At 38.6% G+C, this 21,752-nt stretch overlaps 1 protein-coding gene and 1 long non-coding RNA gene across 4 annotated transcripts; both read right to left on the minus strand.

Moving 5' to 3' along the window:
- Positions 1 to 797: 797 nt before the first annotated feature.
- On the minus strand, positions 798 to 16,411 carry LOC127159490 (uncharacterized). 3 transcript variants are annotated; one of them, XM_051102300.1, is made up of 8 exons: positions 10,303 to 16,411; positions 9,994 to 10,086; positions 4,098 to 4,421; positions 3,567 to 3,872; positions 3,098 to 3,397; positions 1,840 to 2,142; positions 1,290 to 1,601; positions 798 to 1,200 (listed from the first exon to the last, which is right to left on the minus strand). In XM_051102300.1, exons 2-8 carry the CDS (start codon positions 10,028 to 10,030, stop codon positions 1,049 to 1,051), a joined length of 1,734 nt encoding a protein of 577 aa, XP_050958257.1. In that variant the 5' UTR covers positions 10,031 to 10,086; positions 10,303 to 16,411; the 3' UTR covers positions 798 to 1,048. The 3 variants fall into 3 exon arrangements, with proteins under 3 accessions (XP_050958257.1, XP_050958256.1, XP_050958255.1); XM_051102299.1 differs by having other exon boundaries at positions 9,994 to 16,411; XM_051102298.1 differs by lacking the exons at positions 9,994 to 10,086; positions 10,303 to 16,411 and adding an exon at positions 4,539 to 9,981.
- Positions 16,412 to 16,508: 97 nt separating this feature from the next.
- LOC127159496 (uncharacterized) lies at positions 16,509 to 21,752 on the minus strand. Its single transcript, XR_007826459.1, has 3 exons — positions 21,658 to 21,752; positions 17,179 to 17,540; positions 16,509 to 16,937 (listed from the first exon to the last, which is right to left on the minus strand). It is a non-coding gene; the product is annotated as an uncharacterized LOC127159496 (long non-coding RNA).

The raw sequence follows: 21,752 nt of genomic DNA on the forward strand, positions 1-21,752 counted from the left end.
AGGATCCCAGGGTTGGCTGCAGGGTGGGGTCAATGTCCTTACCGCTGCTCCACCACCCAGAGATGTTTTGGGATTAAAGGAGCGAAACATCAACAATGAGTGGCTCCCAGCTGACAACCCTGTAGCCAGCCTAAAGGATGTGCTTTAAACTTGGGTTCTGGTGGCCACAAAGCTGGCAGCTTTCTTCTGCGCCCTACCAGAAGTGCAGTTTCTTGGGGCTTGGGAGGGTGTCATACATTACCCTGATTAAGAAGCTCAAACTTGCTTGAGGCATCCTTCACAGATCAGGCACACCTTCACAACTCTGTCAATGACAGCATCCTGTCCATCTCACTGGCACACATCTTTGATCTTGTAGCTCTCCGTTTCCTCCCTCACAAATTCAGAGATCAGATTTTTTTTTCCTCTATGTCTTTAAGGCTTTGGACCACATCATAGTCTAACTAATGTCTAATATCAAGTGTAATATCTGGGGTCAGGTTGTGGCCTAGTTTACAGAGTTGGACCTAATGATTATGCATTTCCGGTTGTATTTATGTTGTGCCAAAGTTTTGTAATTGAATTAGCTTAAATGTCATTCAGAATTTCAGAATAAGAAATCTAACAGAGCTAGCCAAACGGCTTTTTTGGTAGTATACATAGAAGAATGCGCTTAATAATGTATACATTTACAAATTATGTTTTAATAGTGTAAAGATGTATATGTCATGCTCTGCTAAACATCTGAATTCCTCCAGGAGGTGCTCGACATAATAAATGTAATTAAACATGGAGAGACTCTTGAACATTTCAGAAAACTTTATTGATAAAGGTAAGCAGACACACATGACAGATAGCAGTAGTAAAGTGAGATCTGTGTGTCTTATCTGAGAAAAATATAAACAATAAAGCCTTTCAAACTCAATTTTAAAAACTGAAAACAAGACATTGAAAACAGCTTGTCACTTTTTACATTTCAGTACTTCCAAAAAGATGAACATATAAAGCTATAAATTAATAAATCTCACAAATATTTAAATATGCAAAACTTTATGAGAAATTACATCATTTAGACTTCTGATGTGTGAACATGTGCTTGATCTTGTTCAGCTTTTCGGAATCTGATGTCATAAACCAGAAGAATGACAGTAGCCACACCCACCAGAGCAGAGAGGACCAATCGGATCACAGCTTCAGTAGAACCACAGCAGTGGACAGAGTCTGAGGAATAAAATCATCAAACTGAGATCAGCTCAGTCAATAAACGCTAATATCAGCATCGACATCAACTAATATCAGCGTTGCCGTACCTGAACATGTGTGACAGAGTTGACTGATGTCCAGATGTTGAGTCTGGTTGCTGATGGGATTGTTGATCACACAGCTGTAGGTGTTTTTATCCTGATATTCCACCTCCAGAGGTAGAGAGAGACTGATGCTGAGATCAGACACACTGATGCTGGACAATAAACTGTTTCCTTTGTACCAGGAGAGAGTCACATCATTCACATTTTTCACTGAACACAACAATGAACAATATGATGATGATGACAATGATGATGATGATGATGATGATGATGAAGACAAACAGTCTCTGCTGATGACAGGAACAGGCAGACGAGCTAAAACATGAGAGAATAAAGAGAAATGAGGATGAATGAAGACATTAAAATAGTTAAAGAAGAAACATCAAGTTCTAAAACAATCTGATATAAAAAGTTAAATATAAGCCTGGCTGTAAACATAAAACATAAGTTGATAAGTAATTTTAACAAATTAGTCATGATAAGATACTACTTTAGATATAGCCTACTTTTAACCTGTAATAAATTAAACAGGATAAATTGGTATTTAACTCACCATAGACAGTGAGATAAAAAAAAGACCTGCTGTAAATATTGATCTCTATATAATTAAGTCCAGCATGTTCAGTTGTGGTGTTTGTGATGGTCAGAGATCCAGTTTGTTTGTCCAGCTTCAGTCTGTCTCTGAATCTTCCATCAAGAACATCATCATATACAGTGAATCTGTTGGCCTGTTTATTGATTTCAGCTAATAAAGTGGCTTCCATCCAAAACTTCCAATGAATCAGATCACCATCCATTATTTCAGTAAGACCTGAATTTAGAGTGACTGAATCTCCCTCCATCACCGATACTCCACCTGTATTATCAAACACACAGAGAACAAACAGAAACAGGTTTGTCACAGATTAACACTGTTAAATAAACAACAACAACAACAACAACAACAACAACAAAAGATAATGATGAATAAATTAATTTAAGTTTCGGGTAACACTTTACAATACGTGTGCAAAAATATGCATTAATTCATGCTTAATTAATGCACAGATAATCACAAGTTAATGTATAATTCCTGAAGAAATAAACAATTAATAATTACTACATCAGCCACTAATGAACATTCTATATGAGTCATAGATTAAGTAATACATAAATTGTTATTAGTTAAATGTGTCATAATGTATTAGTTCCCTAATAACATATTAACTAATTATGCAAATTAATATGTTAATTACCACAGCCATCAAAGTTCAACTTTCAACTTCAACTTCCAGTTGTCTGTTTTAATTAATCATTAGCTAATGATTTGCAAAGATATCATTATGTTACGACTTTACTTGTTGATGCACATGACTAAATAACTAATTCAAAATCCATGACCAGAATGATACAATACTTAACAATTAGTTAATAGTCAACAACTAAAGTCACAACATAATGATATCTTTGCAAATATTAGCTAATGATTAATTAAAGCAGACAACTGGAAGATGAAATATGTGGCTTCAACCCATTGTGGTAATTAACACATGAATTTACACTGTTAGATAATATAATAAATAATTAGGGAATTATTACATTATGACACATTTAACTAATAACAATTTATTGATTACTTCATCTATGAATCATATAAAATGTTGATTTGTTGTTGATGCAGTAATTATTAATGGTTTAGTTCTTCATGAGATATATATTAACTCATGATTATCTCTGCATTAATTAAGCATAAATCAGTGCATATTTGTGCACCCGTATTGTAAAGGGTTACCAAGATTTGTCATAAAAAAAGGTGACTTTTTTTAACTCACGTATGACAGTGAGAAAAAAATGTATCCTGATATGGTTAATCAGTAGTTCATAACGTCCAGCATGTTGAAATCTGGTGTCTGTGATTGTCAGAGATCCAGTTTGAACGTCCACCTTCAGTCTGCCTCTGAATCTCTCATAAATGTGATCATCATATACATCGATGCCCTTGGCTGTTACATTAAGCTCAGCTATTAAAGAGTTCTCAATCCAAAGCTTCCACATAATCAGATCATCCTCCACCATTTCAGTAAGACCTGAGTTTAGAGTGACTGAATCTCCCTCTATTACTAAAATTTGATCTGTATCACCAAACACACAAGGAGAACAAACAGAAACAGGGTTTGTCACAGATTAATATCATTAAATAAAACAACAAAAATAAACAAAATGGTGAATTATTTAATTTCAAATTTGTCATAAAAAAACAGGTGACATTGTGTTTTTTTTTGTTTTGTTTTTTTCACTCACAATAGACAATGAGAAAAAAATAAATCTTGATATTGTTGATCAGTAACACATAGTCTCCAGCATGTTCGGTTGTGGTGTTTGTGATGGTCAGAGATCCAGTTTGTTTGTCCAGCTTCAGTCTGTCTCTGAATCTCCCATCAAGAACATCATCATATACAGTGACACTGTTGGCCTGTTTTTTGATTTTAGCTATTAAAGTGTCTTCAATCCAAAATGTCCACTGAATCAGATCATCATCCATTATTTCAGTAATACCAGAGTTTAGAGTGACTGAATCTCCGTCCTTCACTAACACTATCCTAATTTCTGTATCAGCAAACACAGAGATAACAGAAATAGGATTGGTCACAGAATAAGACTTTTAAATAACTTAAATACTGAAAGTAAAAAGTTTTAAATTGAGTGAATAATATGTGAATATTTGTCATAAAACAATAAAACAGACACAAAAGAAGCAAAAAAAAAAAAAAAAGGTGTGGATATTGTATTTGGTGATACTGAAAAAGTAAGTGAGAGAAACATTTAACTCACCAAAGACATTGAGAGTGAAAATTATGCTCATGTGGTTTATCAGTAGTAAATAACGTCCGGTATCTTCAGTTGTGGTGTTTGTGATGGTCAGAGATCCAGTTTGATTGTCCAGCTTCAGTCTGTCTCTGAATCTCCCATCAAGAACATCATCATAGACAGCGATTCTGTTGGCCCGTTTAGTGATTTCAGCTATTAAAGTGATTTCATTCCCAAACCTCCACTGAATAAGATCATCATCTGTTAATTCAGTCAGACTAGTGTTCAGAGTGACTGAATCTCCCTCCAACACTGACACTGACTTCACTTCATCATCACCAAACACACCTAAAAAATAGAGTTTGTCACAGATTAAAGATTCAAAATGCTGTTACTTACATGGAAGTCTTACATGGTACCAGAACAGAAGTGAATAGAAGACATAAAAACACATTTCAAACTCACCAACCAGATGCCACAAACAAAAACAGAACAAAACTAATTTGTGAAACATTTTCTTCCTCGGTTCACTGAAAAGCCCACGATAGCAGTGCTTAACATGTCTGAAACACATCTCTACTGATGCTGTGTGTGTGTTTGTGGTCTTTCCTCTACAAGACTGAACCTCTGTCAGAGTTTATTCTCACACAACCATTTCCTTTAACACAGGAAGTCATTAAAATCATCAATCTCATCATATTTTAAAGTGAATTCTGGCCCTGTGTGAAAACTAACAGCAGAAGAGTGTTGAAGGAGTGTTGGATTAAATCAGTTTCTAATGATGTTGTGAGATGATCAGCTGTCCGCCTGTGTAGTTTATCAGTGTAGCATGATAATATTTTGACTCCTAATTAACTGTGAATGGATTCATTTTATTTAACTAAAACTATGTTTTGTATGGCATATATATATATATATATATATATACACAAAATATATATATATATTCAGTTCATATTTAGCAGGAGGGAAAATACAGAAACATCTCACCCACAAACCACTGACCTCTTTCAGCCATGCTACAGAAAAACTAATGCAGAAGCAGTTTGTCCACCAAAAGACCAAACCACATTAGATGTAGATAAATCAGACCACAGCAAGTTCAACTGAGCTGCTCACTCTTCATTCAGTGAATGACATTTAGCTTTTTTGCTAGTGTTGCATTGCATGTGAGGCTGATGAGCTATTGTCCTCAAAACCTCAAGAGAACATATACCTAGTGTGAGTATATGTGACATGGTGTCAGAAGTGCATTGTGCATGCTGACTAAACAAACAAATGAGACATGTCAGTATTTCCGCCACATGGCCTCCAAGGATCCAACGCTTTGCATGATTTCAGATCACCACACTGTCGGATAAAGAAGGTGAGGTACAAGTAAACTCCATGGGCAAGGAGGCAGAGACAATGTTCATTTTGGTTCTCGGAGCCTGTCCATTCATGTAATTACAAGAAGGTGGTAGAAGGAGTTTAACGAAACATTTCATACTATGAAGGAATGTTGTACACAATGGTGCATGCTTTCACCAACATGCCCACTGCACAGAATTTGCTATGGGACCCCCCTCAAAATCACATTCAGTTGTGGTTATCCTTCAGTCATGCCCCTCTCAAACTCAGGGCCTAATGCACTCTGTCCCCTTCTCCCCCCGTAGCCACACCCTGCCTACAGCATAATGATGAGAGATCCTTGACTGATTACATGATGGTCCCCAAGGGCTATGCAGAGAATGTGCTAAAATATCAGTCTGGAGGCCTGGAATCGGAGCTGATCTTGATGCAAAAGTATCTCAATATGCCTTCTGCCAATAGCACAGACCTACACAGAGAAAAGAGCCTCTAGCCTCCCAGTCCCTGGCATACAACAGGAGTGGATTTGTGTGAACATGGAGGCAAAAACTGCTGGTTGTGGATTTCTATTCTAGAAATACTAAAATTGCTCCTCTGCCTTTTGTTTAGATATAAGCACAGGTAAGAGTACCCGCAAAGCATTTCTGCCTGACACATCTCCAACGGTGCTGTCTAGGCTGGCTGCAGGGCTATTTCGCTCCCTTAATCCTGCAACATCTCCGGCCCCATGCAGGCAGCCCTAGGATCTTTCTCTCCCCCATGTCTTGTCCTTTCTCTGAAGCCATAGCCAGAAGCTCCCTTTCTCTGCCTCCAGTGCCAGATCTTTTAGTGCCTTTGATAATTTGGTGCCTCGGACAGTGAGAGACTTCACAACCAGTGAAGCCTCAACAGCCAACTTCCACTGGATAAATTAAAGCGTGCCACCGTGCATCTTTGCACATGTCTGAGAGGTCTGCGTATCTCCTTCTTCCTCTTAAAAACAGCCTCCAGGACATCTTCCCATGCCACCTTCAGTTCAACCATGATGACCGATTTTGCAATGGTGGACCATAGCAAGAATTCTGGCCGGAGCGAGGTTTCAACTGTCTGCTATGGGAACTTCAGCTGATGATCAAGATCAGCTCTCAGCTCCCAGTTGCCTATGAGTGACAACAGCGACCACTTCTTTGTGGTGCTGCTAACTGCCTCAACCCCTTGCCTCACAAACTGGATCAGACCATGAGGAGTTGTTGCTCTGGCCCTTTTGGCTTCAGGTCTGCAAGTCTTGACGACTTCAGCTAGATTTCACAGGACCTAGTTGTGGCACCATCTGCAATGTCCTTAGGTTCTGGTGGCGACAAAGTTGGCAGCTTTCCTCTGTGCCATACCAGAGGTGCAGATTCACCATACCTGGTGTGATTGTTCGATTGCAGGGGATGTTCATGAAATTGAGGATTCCAAAAAAAAAAAACTCCACTCAGATAATGGTACACAGTCCAGTAGCATAGACTTTGCAGACTTTTGTAAAAGCTGGGGCATCCACCCTTTACCAGCAGCCCCGACTAACCAAAGTCAAATTTGGCTGTTGGGCTACGTTCTGCATCAGCAATTGGCTCTTTTGAGTTACAGAGTCACTCCAGTTGCTGCTACTGGAGCAAACCCTGCTCAGCAAATGCTGGGACGCCAAATGCTCATGACACTGCTCATCCTGTAGAGGAATTTGCAACCGTGTCAAAGCTGAAGCAGCTTACAGGTGCTTTAATTGAAAGAAATGCATTCCCACCACTGCCAGCATTGGTTTTAGGGGCACTTAATGGTGGGTTCAAGTCTCTGTACCTGCAGGGATTGTAGGTGGGGAGAGTGAATGAATAGCACTTTCTTCACCTTCAGTACCACGACTGAGATGACAACCTTAAGCAAGACACCAAACCCCCAACTGCTCTGGGTGTGTGTTCACATTTTGTGTGTTCACTACTCACTGTTGTGTGTGTGCACTTGGATAGGTTGAATGGAAAGCACAAATTCCGAGTATAGGACACCATACACTTTCACATTCAGCCAGTACACTTCCCCACTTAAACCCAGGAGATCAAGTTCTCTGAAAATTGGATGAGGAGAAAACATGAGGCACATCAGGTACAGTGGTGAGACACACAAAGGAACCATGATCTTATCCTATCAAGACACAAAGTGGAGCTATTCTCAGATGTAACCGGCATCACCTACAGTGGGTGGGTCAACAGAAATTAATTCTGTAAAGATTGACATGGACAGTTTTGCACAAATTCCACTAAAACAACTCACACAGGAACATTCCGCACCAGCCATTAATACAGAGAGAGTTCCATCAGACCCTGTTTCTGTTCTAGAAACGACCTCTAGTGGCAGGGTAATAAAACTACCAGTTCACTACAGTGACTGGTAGTGAATCACATTCTTTATCTGTTTTCTCTTCCAAATAAAGAGAGATCAAGGATTATGTTTTTTTTTTTTTTAAAGTAAAGAGATTTAGAGTGCATCTTTTTCTTTTTCTTTTTTTTTTTAGAAAATGGTATTTCTATTAATGATTATGCATTTCTGGTTGAAATTATGCTGTGCCAAAGATTTGTAATTGAATTATTCATTCAGAATTTCAGAATGAGAAATCTAAAAGAGGTAGCCAAATAACTTTATTGAATTTTTGGTAGTATAAGCAGAAGAATGTGCTTAATAATGTAAACATTTACATTAATTTACTACATTTTACATTTTATATTACATTTATTTAAGGTCCTGACAGAAACCTGGATCAAACCAGAGGACACTGCTACACCTGCAACACTTTCCAATAATTTCTCATTTTCCCACAGTCCCCGTCTGACTGGAAGAGGTAGGGGTACTGGTCTACTTATCTCTAATGATTGAAAATTTATTCCTTTACGTTCTCTGGGAATTAACAGCATCTTTGAATCACATTCAGTCACTATTACCTACCCTTTTCAAATCTTGTAGTTGTTTATCCCCCCCCCCCAGGACCACAAGGTGACTTCTTGGATGAATTAGATATGCTCCTCTCAACCTTTTCTAAGGATGGTACTCCTCTAGTTTTGCTTGGAGACTTCAACATCCACATAGATAAACCTCAGGCTGCAGACTTCCACACTCTGCTTGCCTCCTTCGATCTCAAGATAGTGTTGAAAATCAGGCAACCAACTTGACCTTATTTACACACGGCACTGCTCCACTGATCATGTGCCGATCACTCCACTGCACACCCCGGATTACTTCCTCCTCACTCTTAACCTCAGTATGGTTCCTGACACAACACATACCCCTCCACATGTCATTTTTCAATGTAACCTATGCTCACTGTCACCCTCCGAGCTATCTACTATTTTCATTTTCGCTTCCTTTGCCTAAATGGTTCTCATTGTTTGATGCTAACAGTGCTACTGACACTTTCTGCTCCACTCTTACATCTTGTTTAGATACTGTCTGTTCCCTTGTCTTCCAGACCAGCCCGTACCACCCCTTCTGCCTCTTTGCTGTCTGATGTTCTCCGCGAACATCGTTCTAAGCTCAGGGCTGCTGAAAGGGTATGGCGCAAATCAAAAAATCCTACTGACCTCAACATGTATCAGCCACTCCTCTCTTCCTTCTCTGCTAATATCTCAACTGCTAAAAGGAAATTTAATCATAACAAAATTAACAACTCTCACATGCACTTTAAAACATTTTTCCTCTTCCTCCCCCTCCCCCACTCTAACAGCTGATGACTTTGCCACGTTCTTCATTAATAAAATCAAAACCATCATCAACAAATACTATCGAGAATGTTCTCTAATTGGTTATTTTTGAGTTATTTTTTGTAATCATGTTATTTGTTTAATATAGCATTTATTAAAATAAAGAAATTAGATCAATAAAAAAACCCGTTTTAAATGATAATATTTGTCAGGGTGTGGGAAGTAGGCATGAGCGAGGACTTGTGAGTTGTTCAGAGAAGGGGCTTTTATTAGCACAAAATAAACAACTAAAACTACCCACGGGGGGAAAAAAAAGACTGCTGGCAACGTGGCAGGCTTGGCAAGACAGGAACATTCAACTTTCGACAACGAACTGGCCCAAGCATGCAAACACAAGGATAATAAATAGAGAACAAATGAGGCAGGTAATGAGGCAAACGCAGGTGAGGCAAATGAACCAATAATCAGGTAACAAGATGGGCAGGGTCAAGACAACAGACATGAGTGCACGTGGCAGGAAACTCATAAGCTGCGTGTTCACACAAAACAGCATGAAAGCATGCAGCCAGCAAAAAACAAGCTGATTGCTACACAGCACAAGACAAAACATAACATAGAAGGAAAACATGCAGCTGCGTGCAACAACAACACAAGACAACAAGAAAAGCATGCGGACGTACACGAACCGCATGCTATGCAAAACACAACAACACACACGGACAAAAGAGCGTACAGCCAAAGTGAACTCGAAGATGCATGCTCCGAACATTTATTCATATCTGTGAATAAATATCATATTGTATAAACCATACATTGTGTTAAAGTAATTTTTTATTCGGTGCTGAAGAAATGTAGAATTTCTGTACCCCACACTGGACAGATTGTAGTGGACAGCTGACGCATCCAGGAACAACATCAAATAAGGACAAACACCAGTAGTGCCTTTTCTTGGGAGTTTACTGCAAGCATAAAATGGGACAGCTTTACAACAAATGTCTTTGTTCTTGTTTCACGCAGACTCATATTACACGCTTTGTTTTCTTTACAGTATCTTAAATTGTTCCACTTAATAAAATGCATACCCCAAAGGCATATTTTTATATAGAATTAATAAGATTTACACATACTGAGGATTAACAGAACAATAATAAAACAAAATGAACAATAACTCATACCTGCAAGCATAAAATGGGACAGCTTTACAACAAATGTCTTTATTCTTGTTTCACAATCTGTAAATACATAATTTAGTTAGTACATTGTCCCATATTCAAATATGCAGGCAACTTACAATACTAGAGCCACAATTCACAGTTTCAATTTCTTCTCTGTAACCATATAGTCATGAACTACATTACCCAAAATGCACCGCGGATTACTGGCGCGCATTTTACTCTGCACAGATGGATTAACCACTATCACAACGAGATGAAATAGAACTCAAATTCACATTAACAAGCCTCTTCATTCTTATGAAAATGAACATAGGACATAATTTAATACTTTGTACCGTTCATAGAAATACAAACGATCGCATGGTTAAAGCGATACAGTTTATGCAAAGTGTTAAACACGTACAACTTTTACTTTTACACACAACAGGGTTAACAATAGTATTACCAATGTATCTCGTTCTGATTCCATTGTAACTTCTATTTAATATGCTTTAGGAAATTGTTTGCGTTTTTCATTAACAGAGACACATACCTCTCTTCAGAATGTTTCACGCAGACTGAAGAGTGCAGCACCAGGGGGATATACCATTGATCAAGGTAAGGGGGGTATTCCACATCATTAACACGAAAGAACATGAAACACTTTTCTTAATAAGAACATGCAGTGATTAGAATATTTGATTAACACCAAGACTAATTGCTGTGTAAAACAGTTGCAATTTCCATTCTGTGTATGTTGTATATATACTCCCAACTGCTCCCCTATAATGAAATGATGGTCCACCCCTTACTGCCTTTCTTTCTGCACTTGGTTAAGAACCAAACGTTTTCTTAAAGTAACAAAATAAAGTTTGATGAATTATAACACATTTACACTGCTACAAGATGTAATCGTATTTGATCTTACGTGTGATGGCTGATGTGCTCCGATTATTTTTTTAATTTTAATTATACAATAGAAAAGTCAAGTCAAGTCAAGTCACCTTTATTTATATACCGCCTTTAACAATACAGAATTGTGACAAGGCGGCTGTACAGTATTAAATAGGAAACAGTACATCAACAATGCCAAAGGCAACATTAAACACTCACATTATAGGTAAAGGTAGTTAATCAAAAACAATAAAATAAAATGCAATATTGTGTTAAGAGAAAGTGTCCCCAACTAAGCAAGCCAGAGGCGACAGCGGCAAGGAACCAAAACTCCATCGGTGACAAATGGAGAAAAAAACCTTGGGAGAAACCAGGCTCAGTCGGGGGGGGCCAGTTCTCCTCTGGCCAAAGTTCCCGTGGTCTTGTGCCGACAGCCGTCTAGGTGATGTGGTCTTTAATGTGGATCCGTCTCTGGGGCTCATCTAGTTGATGTGGACTCCGCTGACATTCAGGGCTGTAGAGGTCGTCTCTAGGTGCTGATCCACCGTCTGGGCTGGGTTCGGACTGGATCCGGGGGACTGCAGTGACCATCTGATCTGGATACAGACTGGATCTGGTGGTTAATGTGACCTCGGAATAAGAGAGAAACAGACTAATATTAGCGTAGATGCCATTCTTCTGACGATGCACAGAGTACATCGGGTGTTATGGGAAGTGTTCCCGGTTCCGGTTAACCTAATTAGTGCAGCCTAACAATCCTTTAACGGATTTGAATTATAAGAATGTGGATTTGTTATGTGTAAGCAAGGTTAAAGAGATGGGTCTTTAATCTAGATTTAAACTGACAGAGTGTGTCTGCGTCCCGAACATTGTAGGGTAGATTGTTCCAGAGTTTGGGTGCTAAATAAGAAAAAGATCTGCCGCCCGCGGTTGATTTTGATATTCTCGGTATTATCAAATTGCCAGAGTTTTGAGAACGCAGCGGACGTGAGGGACTATAATGCGATAAGAGCTCACTCAGGTACTGGGGAGCTAAACCATTCAGGGCTTTATAAGAAATTAGCAAGATTTTAAAATCTATACGATGTTTAATAGGGAGCCAGTGCAGTGTAGACAGAACCGGGCTAATATGATCATACTTTTTGGTTCTAGTAAGAACTCTAGCTGCTGCATTTTGGACCAGCTGGAGTTTGTTTATTAAGCGAGCAGAACAACCACCCAATAAAGCATTACAATAATCTAACCGTGAGGTCATAAATGCATGAATTAATGTTTCAGCATTTGACATTGATAGCATAGGTCGTAGTTTAGATATATTTTTGAGATGGAAAAATGCAGTTTTGCAAATACTAGAGATGTGGTTTTCAAAGGAAAGATTACCATCAAATAGCACACCTAGGTTCCTAACTGATGACGAAGAATTGACAGAACAGCCATCAAGTATTAGACAGTGTTTTAGGTTATTACACGCTGAGGTTTTAGGCCCAATAACTAACACCTCTGTTTTTTCAGAATTTAGCAGTAAGAAATTACTTGTCATCCAATTTTTTAACTCAACTACACAATCCATTAGTTTTTCAAATTGGTACGTTTCGCCAGGCCGCGAAGAAATATAGAGCTGGGTATCATCAGCATAGCAGTGAAAGCTAACACCATATTTCCTGATGATATCACCCAAGGGTAACATGTAAAGCGTAAAGAGTAACGGCCCTAGTACTGAGCCTTGTGGTACTCCATACTGCACTTGAGATTGATATGATACCTCATCATTTACTGCCACGAATTGATGGCGGTCAGATAGATACGATTTGAACCATGCCAATGCACTACCACTAATGCCAACATAATTCTCAAGTCTATTCAAGAGAATGTTGTGGTCAACAGTATCAAACGCAGCACTAAGATCCAGTAGCACTAACAGAGAGATACAACCACGATCGGATGACAAGAGTAGATCATTTGTAACTCTAATAAGAGCAGTCTCAGTACTATGGTACGGTCTAAAACCTGACTGAAAATCCTCACAGATATCATATTTCTGTAGGAAGGAAGATAACTGTGAGGATACAACCTTTTCTAATATCTTTGACAGAAATGGGAGATTCGAGATAGGTCTGTAATTAGTTAATTCGTTGGGGTCAAGTTGTGGTTTTTTAATTAGAGGCTTAATAGCAGCCAGTTTGAAGGTTTTGGGGACATATCCTAATGACAGTGATGAATTAATAATATTTAGCAGAGGAAAACAAGAGATGGGTTTTATAATACTGATTAGGCATCTTATACTATACTGGGTCGTGATTGTGCTGGATGAATACTGATGTATGGCGAAATGATCATGTTGGAGTAAAGATTTTAGGGGATTATAATAAAGTTCTAAAAACCAAAAACTAACTTTCTGGGAACCAAAAACTAAAGTTCTGGGAACATTAAAATAATGTCCAACAAACTAAAAATGAACGTTCTGGGAATGTTATAATAACATTCTAAAAAACCAAAGACTAACTTTCTGGGAACCAAAAACTAAAGTTCTGGGAACGTTAGAATAACACTCTACAAACTAAAACTAACCAATGTTGGGCAAGTTACTCTGAAAATGTAATCAAATTACTGATTACTGATTGCTCCTTTGAAAAGTAATCAAAATACTGTTATGATTACTTTATTTCAAAAGTAATTAGTTACATTACTTATGTTACTTTTTTTTCTGTACATCCACGGAATTTACGTGAAATAGCGAACTTGTGTGTTGCCTACCATCCCGGCATAAACGCCCCCGATAAAATATGTGTTATTAATCAACATCTCTGCCTATGCTTACGCCTGTTAATCCTTTTTATTTTATATAGCTGTTCTTGTTGCTTTTGTGCAATTCATGAATAGCAAATAAATTGTTTTAGATATTTTATGTTTAGACAGTTCTATTTTGCGGGAGTCCCACAAATCATTTCATTCTATCGCATCGGGTAGACACGAGTCTCTGCCCGCCCGCGCCCGCACCCGCACCCGCACCTGCACTCGCCTATCAAGTCTTGTACCGCGCAAGTCTTGTACTCTCTGTTGCGTCGAGTCCAGTGCCAGTGGATAAGAGACCAGTCTCGCCGGACTCGACGCAACAGAGAGCGGCGCGGTACGACAATAGAAGCTGATGCGTTGCTCTCCGCACCCGGTACGTTCTCAATAAGTTTTAATGTGCCGTGTTGCCCCTTCAGTTTTTCACGGTTGAAAAGGATTTCTTTCCCTCTAATTGACAACGCACAATAATGTTATTGCCTTTGACAGAAATAAACGAAAAATAATAATTGTATTTCCAGCTTCCAGTCAAAGTAGTTCTCAGGTAAAGGACGTAGCGTGTGCTAGCCAACACGCCTTTTATAATCTACATGATAAATCACATTCTGTCAGCAATTATGTAAGGCAGCGGTTACGCATACTTGTAACTATACTCGAATTACTAACTGGGAAATTATAAGGTGTTAAATTACTCCGTTACTAAAAAAAAAAATATCAAATTACAGTAACGTGTTACAAAGTAAGGCTCTACTGCCCAACACTGAAACTAATTTTGTGGAAATGTTATAATAACATTCTAAAAACTGTAAGGATCCATTCGCTGACCCAAAGGCGGAGTCCAGCGTCCTGGTTGAAGGTTTAATGCATGTTTGGTCTTTTAACAGCGAACTGCAAACCCCACTTTCTCTAATTTAAACTGATCACAAATATAGATTATGCGTTAATTTAGATATTTGATTACTCTGGAAATCTCATACTTTTAATTATTCGTTCATTAAGGACATAATATCACAAGCTCGCCAGTTCTGGACTTATTCAGAGGATGTGGGGTAGTTATAATACATTTTATGCAGACTGCACCCTGCAGTTCTTACCATAAAGTGCATTTTTTCTATAATCACAAGAACTACAACGTGTTAAGCCAGTGACAGTCAGTAATCGGAAGCCCTTAATGGTGTTCCCCATGTTCCGACCATTGGTACTTCGGTATGATCCATCCTGGATGCAAACTTTGTGGAAAATATCAGACTACACTTCAATCTACTAGAAATACTGATTTCAGAAGAGATCAGATTGAATCAAATGTAACAATTTATTTGTCAGGTAAAATGTATCACGCCAGTTACACAATTAAACAATAAGAATCCAATTCAGAATTAAATTCAGTTCCAATTCAGATAAATATCTAACATCAATTGCTCAAAGATTAATCTAAGAATAAGAGATGCATACCTGACTAAAGGGAGACACACAGCAGCATGTGAGTTCTAGGGCAGAGCTCCAGAGATTCACATACGCTATGTGGGGGTTTCTGGGTTTACAGAAAAACCCCCAAGTAATGTTTTGTCACTTTGCTTATATACCCAGACCAGAACAAACAAATCTTCCAATCAGTTGTAAAAACATAAAGACCTTTTGGTTTGTCAGGGGATCTCAGGGTCACACCTGGCTGGAGATTCTCAACCAAACCCAAAGGGAAAACACACCCCTCGGCAGCAAAACACAATTCTACAAAAGTTTTCAATCATCCTCATAATATAAGTGACTGATGTGAAATTGAAACCATTTTATCGCACAGAGACCTTTAGAACAATACCAAACATGAAGGGAAAAACAATATATTCACAAGATATAACACATGTAGTATATGGACATTCTTAGTGACTTTTTAGTGGAATCTTTTGAGGAAAAGTGTGAGAGAGACAGAGAATGCAGAGGGAGAAAGGGGGGTGGTGTTCTTTGCTCTCTTTGGAGATCTCCTCTCCAGATTGGTTTTATTGTTTTGCTGCATGGCATCTGTTTTTGTCAGAGTTCCTGGGCCCTCATTTATCAACAGTGCGTAGAAAAGGTTCTATATTTTGTCCAACGAATGAAATTTAGAATGTGCCTAAGTACAAGAAAATCCGCATTTATCAAACGTGCGCACGCAGTTCTTACGCACATGAGTAAGCAATCATTGTTGATAAATACCACATGTGCGTAAGTACCATGCTCGTTCACATTCATGGTCATTAGCATTCGGAAACGCCTCCAATTAACCATATATGGTGACAACACTTCCCTTTAAAAATTACGTGATTGTGTTTTTTCCTCACTGCAATAATGGCAAAGAGAGCAAAGAAGAGGAACTTCACAAACACAGAATTAGAGATACTTGTAAATGAAGTTGAATCCAACCAACAGATATTGTTTAGTTCATTCACTGCAGGAGGAATTACAAATAAAAGAAAAAAAATGCTGCATGGGAGAATGTCACCAATGCAGTTAATTCCGTTGGGTCTGAGGAGAGAACTGTCCCAGAAATTAAAAAAAAAAATGGTTTGATATTAAAGTATTGGCTAAAAAACGTGTCACAGCACACAGACGAGAAATGTCCGCAACTGGAGGAGGACAGACAACAACGGAACTTTCCCCATTGGACAACCGCATAGCCTGCATCATCGGAGACACGGCTCTGTCCGGGATTACTAAGGACGGTGACACCGATGCTCTTGCGACAGAACAAACCGGGCCATCTAACACCCAAAGTGAAGGTAAAATAAACCAACTGGAGTAGGATATTGTGTTTGCATACATTTTATTTCAATATGTAAACTGTTAATGAAATCATTCATAGGATAAACTCAATTAAATTAATGTGAACATGTGTTTCCTTAATAGCGACACCCGTTGTGCCTGAGGAGCTTGAGGAGCCGGGCCCATCCATTGCCCCTTCCATGCGCCGTGCGCCAAGAGTGCTGAGTGAGGCGGTGCTACAAAATCAAGAGGAAACAACAAAATCCATTAATGACCTAAAGGATCAACTGAGCAACATAACGAATGTATTGATTCAAATCAACGAGTCTCTGAAACAGATTGCCTCTTGCGCAAATACAATTGCTAATAAACCATAAACCGCTGACTAATGTGACTTCAGTTATTTGTTTCCAAAGCTGCAAAACACAAAATGAAATCGCTGTAATGTTTCTGCACTCGACCAATGGCCAGACTTACCTAAAATGTCTGTATGATCCTCTGTCTTGTCTGAATGCCAGCGGCATTAGGAGGTGGCAGGGGCACTGTATCGGGCATAGGGCCGTCTGGTCTTGGGGGTTCCTGCAGAGGGATGCCCTGTCTGATGGCCAAGTTGTGTAGCACACTGCAAGCCATGATGATTTTGCATGCTTTTTCTGGCTGATACTGCAGTGTCCCTCCCGTGCTTGACAGACACAGCCATCGTCCTTTCAGCAGGCCTATTGCGCGCTCAACTGTGCTCCTTGAGCGCGCATGGGCACGGTTGTACGCCTGTTCCTGCTCGGTCCTCGGGTTGGTTAGGGGGGTCATTAGCCATGGCTTTAGCGGGTAACCTTGATCACCTAATGATGAAATAGTTTTAAGTAATTGTACATAGCCCTACAATAGCATTTTAAACATGTTGTAGCCTTAAATTCACCAATGAGCCAGCCATCCTCAACAGCGCCTTCTTGGAGACGCACACCCACAGAGCTATTCTGCAGAACGAACGAATCGTGTGTTCCTCCAGGCCACCGCGCAACGACGTTTAATAACAACAAATTTGCATCACAAATTATTTGCACGTTAACAGAATGAAACCCTTTTCTATTTACATAATTAAATTCGTTGGTTGATGGTGCTTTTATGGCGATGTGGGTGCAGTCTATAGCTCCAATTATGTTTGGGAATCTAGCAATGACATGAAAGTCCCGTTTTATTGCGGCTTGTTGAGGATTTCGATAAGGGAACTGTATGTAGGTTGGGGCCAAGGAAATAATTGCATCCAACACTGCCGGCATGATCCTGCTCACTGATGGCTGGGATATACCACATATGTCTCCAACCTCACGCTGAAATGTGCCAGTAGCTAAAAATCCAAGGGTGGACAGGAGTTGGATGTGCACGGGAATGGCTTTCGTGCGATTTGTTTCTCTCTCCAACACTGGTCCTAAATTACGACACAAATCCAGCAGTACATTTTTGGGAAAGCGGTACCTACTTAGAAGCCACTCTGTGCTCTCGCCAAGCAGATCAGCGCGATCTTGGAAAACACGCTCTCTGCGGAGCGCATTGTTTGCCAAGTCTTCCAATAACGCAAGATAAGCCATTGCACTGAGACAAATATATTTCACATCTGTCTTTTATAGGGTTTCACACCAATTAAGCATCGTGTTTAAAACTAGACAAATTATAAATTGAGTGTTTTAAAGGAAACACAGGACATATGTGGATTGCTTAATGCTTACTGTGACACTTTTAAATGCTTTTTATGTGTAGTGTCGCTATTCTACCACTAGATTATCTGCGTAAGCATGCTCAGAGGTGTGCTTATATTTACACACATTTCTACGTATAAGTACAACTTGGTGAATCCCACACTTTGCGTGAAATTGTTCTTACGCACTCACTACGCACAAATCTGTCCGTTACGCACCATTGATAAATGAGGGCCCTGGACTTTAAATGTATGAGGAGTTTATTTTACTCCTACAAAACCAAAGACTAACTTTCTGGGAACCAAAAACTGAAGTTCTGGGAACATTAGAATAACATTCTACAAACTAAAAACTAACACTCTGGAAATGTTCTGTTAATGTTACAGGGAACCAAAAACTAAGGTTCAGGAAATGTTAGAATAACATTCTACAAACTAAAAACGAATGTTCAGGGAATGTTAAAATAACGTTCTAAAATCTAACGTTCTGGGAATGTTAGAATAACATTCTACAAACTAAAAACTAATGTTCTGGGAATGTTATAATATTATTCTAAAAACCAACGACTAACTTTCTGGGAACCAAAAACTAAAGTTATGCGAACATTAGACTACACATTCTACAAACTAAAAACTAATGTTCTGGGAATGTTATATTAACATTAGTGGAATGTTATAATAACGTTCTAAAAACCAAACACTAACTTTCTGGGAACCAAATTTTAACTAATTTAAACTGGTTCTTCTCCTCCCCCACTGCGGTTAGTTTTAAATAGAGTATTTAAGTGTTGTTTTACATTTTTGAGTGTGTTTATGTTGTTAAATTAGTCTAGCTATCTTAGCTAGTTTGGTAAACTGCTAACTGCTTACTGCTTACATGCCCAGTAAGCCCTGGTGGCCTTAGCTGTATCCCATCTAGCCATAACCCCACTAGAGGGCACTGCTCCCTTCCTAGATGTAAAGATAAATTGTACTTATTTTGTCTTCTGGGAGACATGCAAGTGTCTTCTGTAGCTTCTGAAGTGCAGTATTAATTAAAAAAATATGGCATGCCCCTGAATATGCGTCTGTTTTTATGGTTTCATTTGTATTCACTTTTTTGTTTATTCAGTTTAATGTTTTTCTTAAACTGTCTCATGTTGTAGCAAAACATTCAAAACCTTTTTCTCATTGTAAATGATCAGACCTGCATTTGCTGAAAAGTAAGTGGTGAGTTTTGTCGATGTCTTGCTGTGTTTGTGGATTTCGCTGACAATTAGTTTTGACAAGCTAAGCATTTTTATATTGAAATCTTTATTATGGTTAGCTAAACTAAATAGTTCAAAATGTCAGTTTGAAATCAACAGAAAGAAACAAAATGGTGTATGAATTAATTTCAATTTTGTCATTACAAAATAGATGAAAGTCTTTTTTTTGTTGTTGTTGTTGTTGTTGTTGTTTGTTTTGTTTTGTTTTGTTTTTTTAACCTCACCATAGACACAAAGACTGAATTTCTTTCTCATGCTGTTGGTCTGTATAGTGTATAATCTCCAGAGTGATCCCCTGTGATGTTTGTGATGGTCAGAGATCCAGTTCGTTTGTTCAGCTTCAGTCTGTCGGCCCGTTTATTGATTTCAGCTATTAAAGTGTTTCCACTTCTAAACCTTCACTGAATCAGATCACCATCCTTTATTTTAGTGAGATCAGAGTTTAGAGTGAATGAATCTCCTTTATTCATTGACAACTTCTTCACTTCATCATCACCAATCAGACCTGAAGAAGAGAGTTTTCCACAGATTAATTAGCTTTAAAATCACTTCAGGTTGGTTTGTTAAAGCTTCACTGAAATCCTTTTAATAATTTTCCTGTAAAGTGAATAATGTTCAACAGCAGTACAAAGTCAAAAGATGACAAATGAAAAGAGAAATAGATGTGTATATATATATGGAAGAATGTCTAAATAAAAGACACTTTTACTTAAAGGTTTAAAGTCACACTAAAATTGGTACAAAAGTACAAAACATCTTCAGCGGTTTCAGTCCACAAAAATGAAAAGGCCAACTCTTTAAAACTAAGCACTTTACAGAAGAATTAATCATAAAAGTAGAAGATGCATATTATGCAGTGAAAGACCAAAAATATCAGTATTGTGATCCAATATGCTGATGACAACTTAAAGAACATCTTGTATCTGTCACCACCACAGCTCACAGAGACGCTGCAGCCGTAGCTCACAATGGCCTCAGCACTGACAAAATTTGGAAAAAAACATGCATACATGCCTACAAAAAATCTTACAAGACAAACTGGGCTGAAATATTCTTTAGAGTTTTTGATCTACTTCATCAGAAAGCCCACGATAGCAGTTCATTACAAGGGCAAGAAGCTAAAACATCTCTAGAATCAGTGCCCATCAGTTTGTGTTATTTTGAAGGCCTTTGGAAATATGCATTCCTTGTCGGTAGACGCAAGTAATGATCATGCTCATGGCACAGACATTTGTGCTGTGGCTCCAGGACTGATGCGACCCAGCAAACAAAACAACTTCAAGCTGAAAAAACTCATTTAATCCCAGCCATTACGTTTGTAAATTGCGCAGCTGACTCCATTAAAATATTAGATCAGAAGAAGTGTTAATTCACACACTGAAGTTTGTCACTTTGAGCTCCAATAGGCATCAACTTCCTGTATATCAGTGGTGCTTCCTGTATATCAATGGTGCTCAGCCCTGCTGAGTTGATGCTCCAACAGGAAAATCAAGGGAAGCTTAAATTATCTATCGTCCCCTCTGGAGAATGAAAAACCCCTCTAGTACGTGTGACCCCACCCTAGTAGAGAATCACTGCTCTAAATGTTTACTTTACTTATAAGTGACCCCTGCATTGGTAAGACAAAAACAACATGACACTGTGCAACAGTTTCTCACTCACTTTGGTCAAACTGCTAAAGACTGACTTCAGCTGGTTAAGATGTGAGATGCCATTTTTAACAAGAGCTTGCATATGAGGCAGGGAAATAAAGCAATAATTTGAGACCAGTTCCCAATTTAAACACATCTTAGGAACAAAAAAATGGCCACAGATCAACTTACACCTCAAGCATAATCAGGCATAATTGGATTTTTCTGTCGGTTTGCATTTGTCCAGCCTTAGAATTTTAATGCCCCCGTCAGTACTGGCCTGTAACAATGAATGTTGATCCTCTCTGACTAATTTAACCAGTCATTTATTATATGGTACCACAACAGAAGCAACTGAAGCCATAAAAACACGTTTCAGACTCACCATCCAGATGCCAAAAACACAAACAGAACAAAACTGTCCAAAGCATCTTCAACGGTTTTAGTCCATAAATCATATGAAAAGACAAACTCTTCAAA

This window comes from Labeo rohita, unplaced genomic scaffold (assembly GCF_022985175.1).
Source record: "Labeo rohita strain BAU-BD-2019 unplaced genomic scaffold, IGBB_LRoh.1.0 scaffold_221, whole genome shotgun sequence".
Lineage (NCBI taxonomy): Eukaryota > Metazoa > Chordata > Actinopteri > Cypriniformes > Cyprinidae > Labeo > Labeo rohita.

Excerpts from the sequence above, each read along its gene's own strand:
- LOC127159490 (XM_051102298.1), bottom strand. The coding sequence starts at position 4,647 with ATGTGTTTCAGACATGTTAAGCACTGCTATCGTGGGCTTTTCAGTGAA. Across the intron at positions 3,873-4,097 it reads TTTCACTCTCAATGTCTTTG|AAATTAGGATAGTGTTAGTG; the intron begins GTGAGTTAAATG and ends TTGCTGATACAG. Across the intron at positions 3,398-3,566 it reads TTTTTTTCTCATTGTCTATT|ATCAAATTTTAGTAATAGAG; the intron begins GTGAGTGAAAAA and ends TTGGTGATACAG.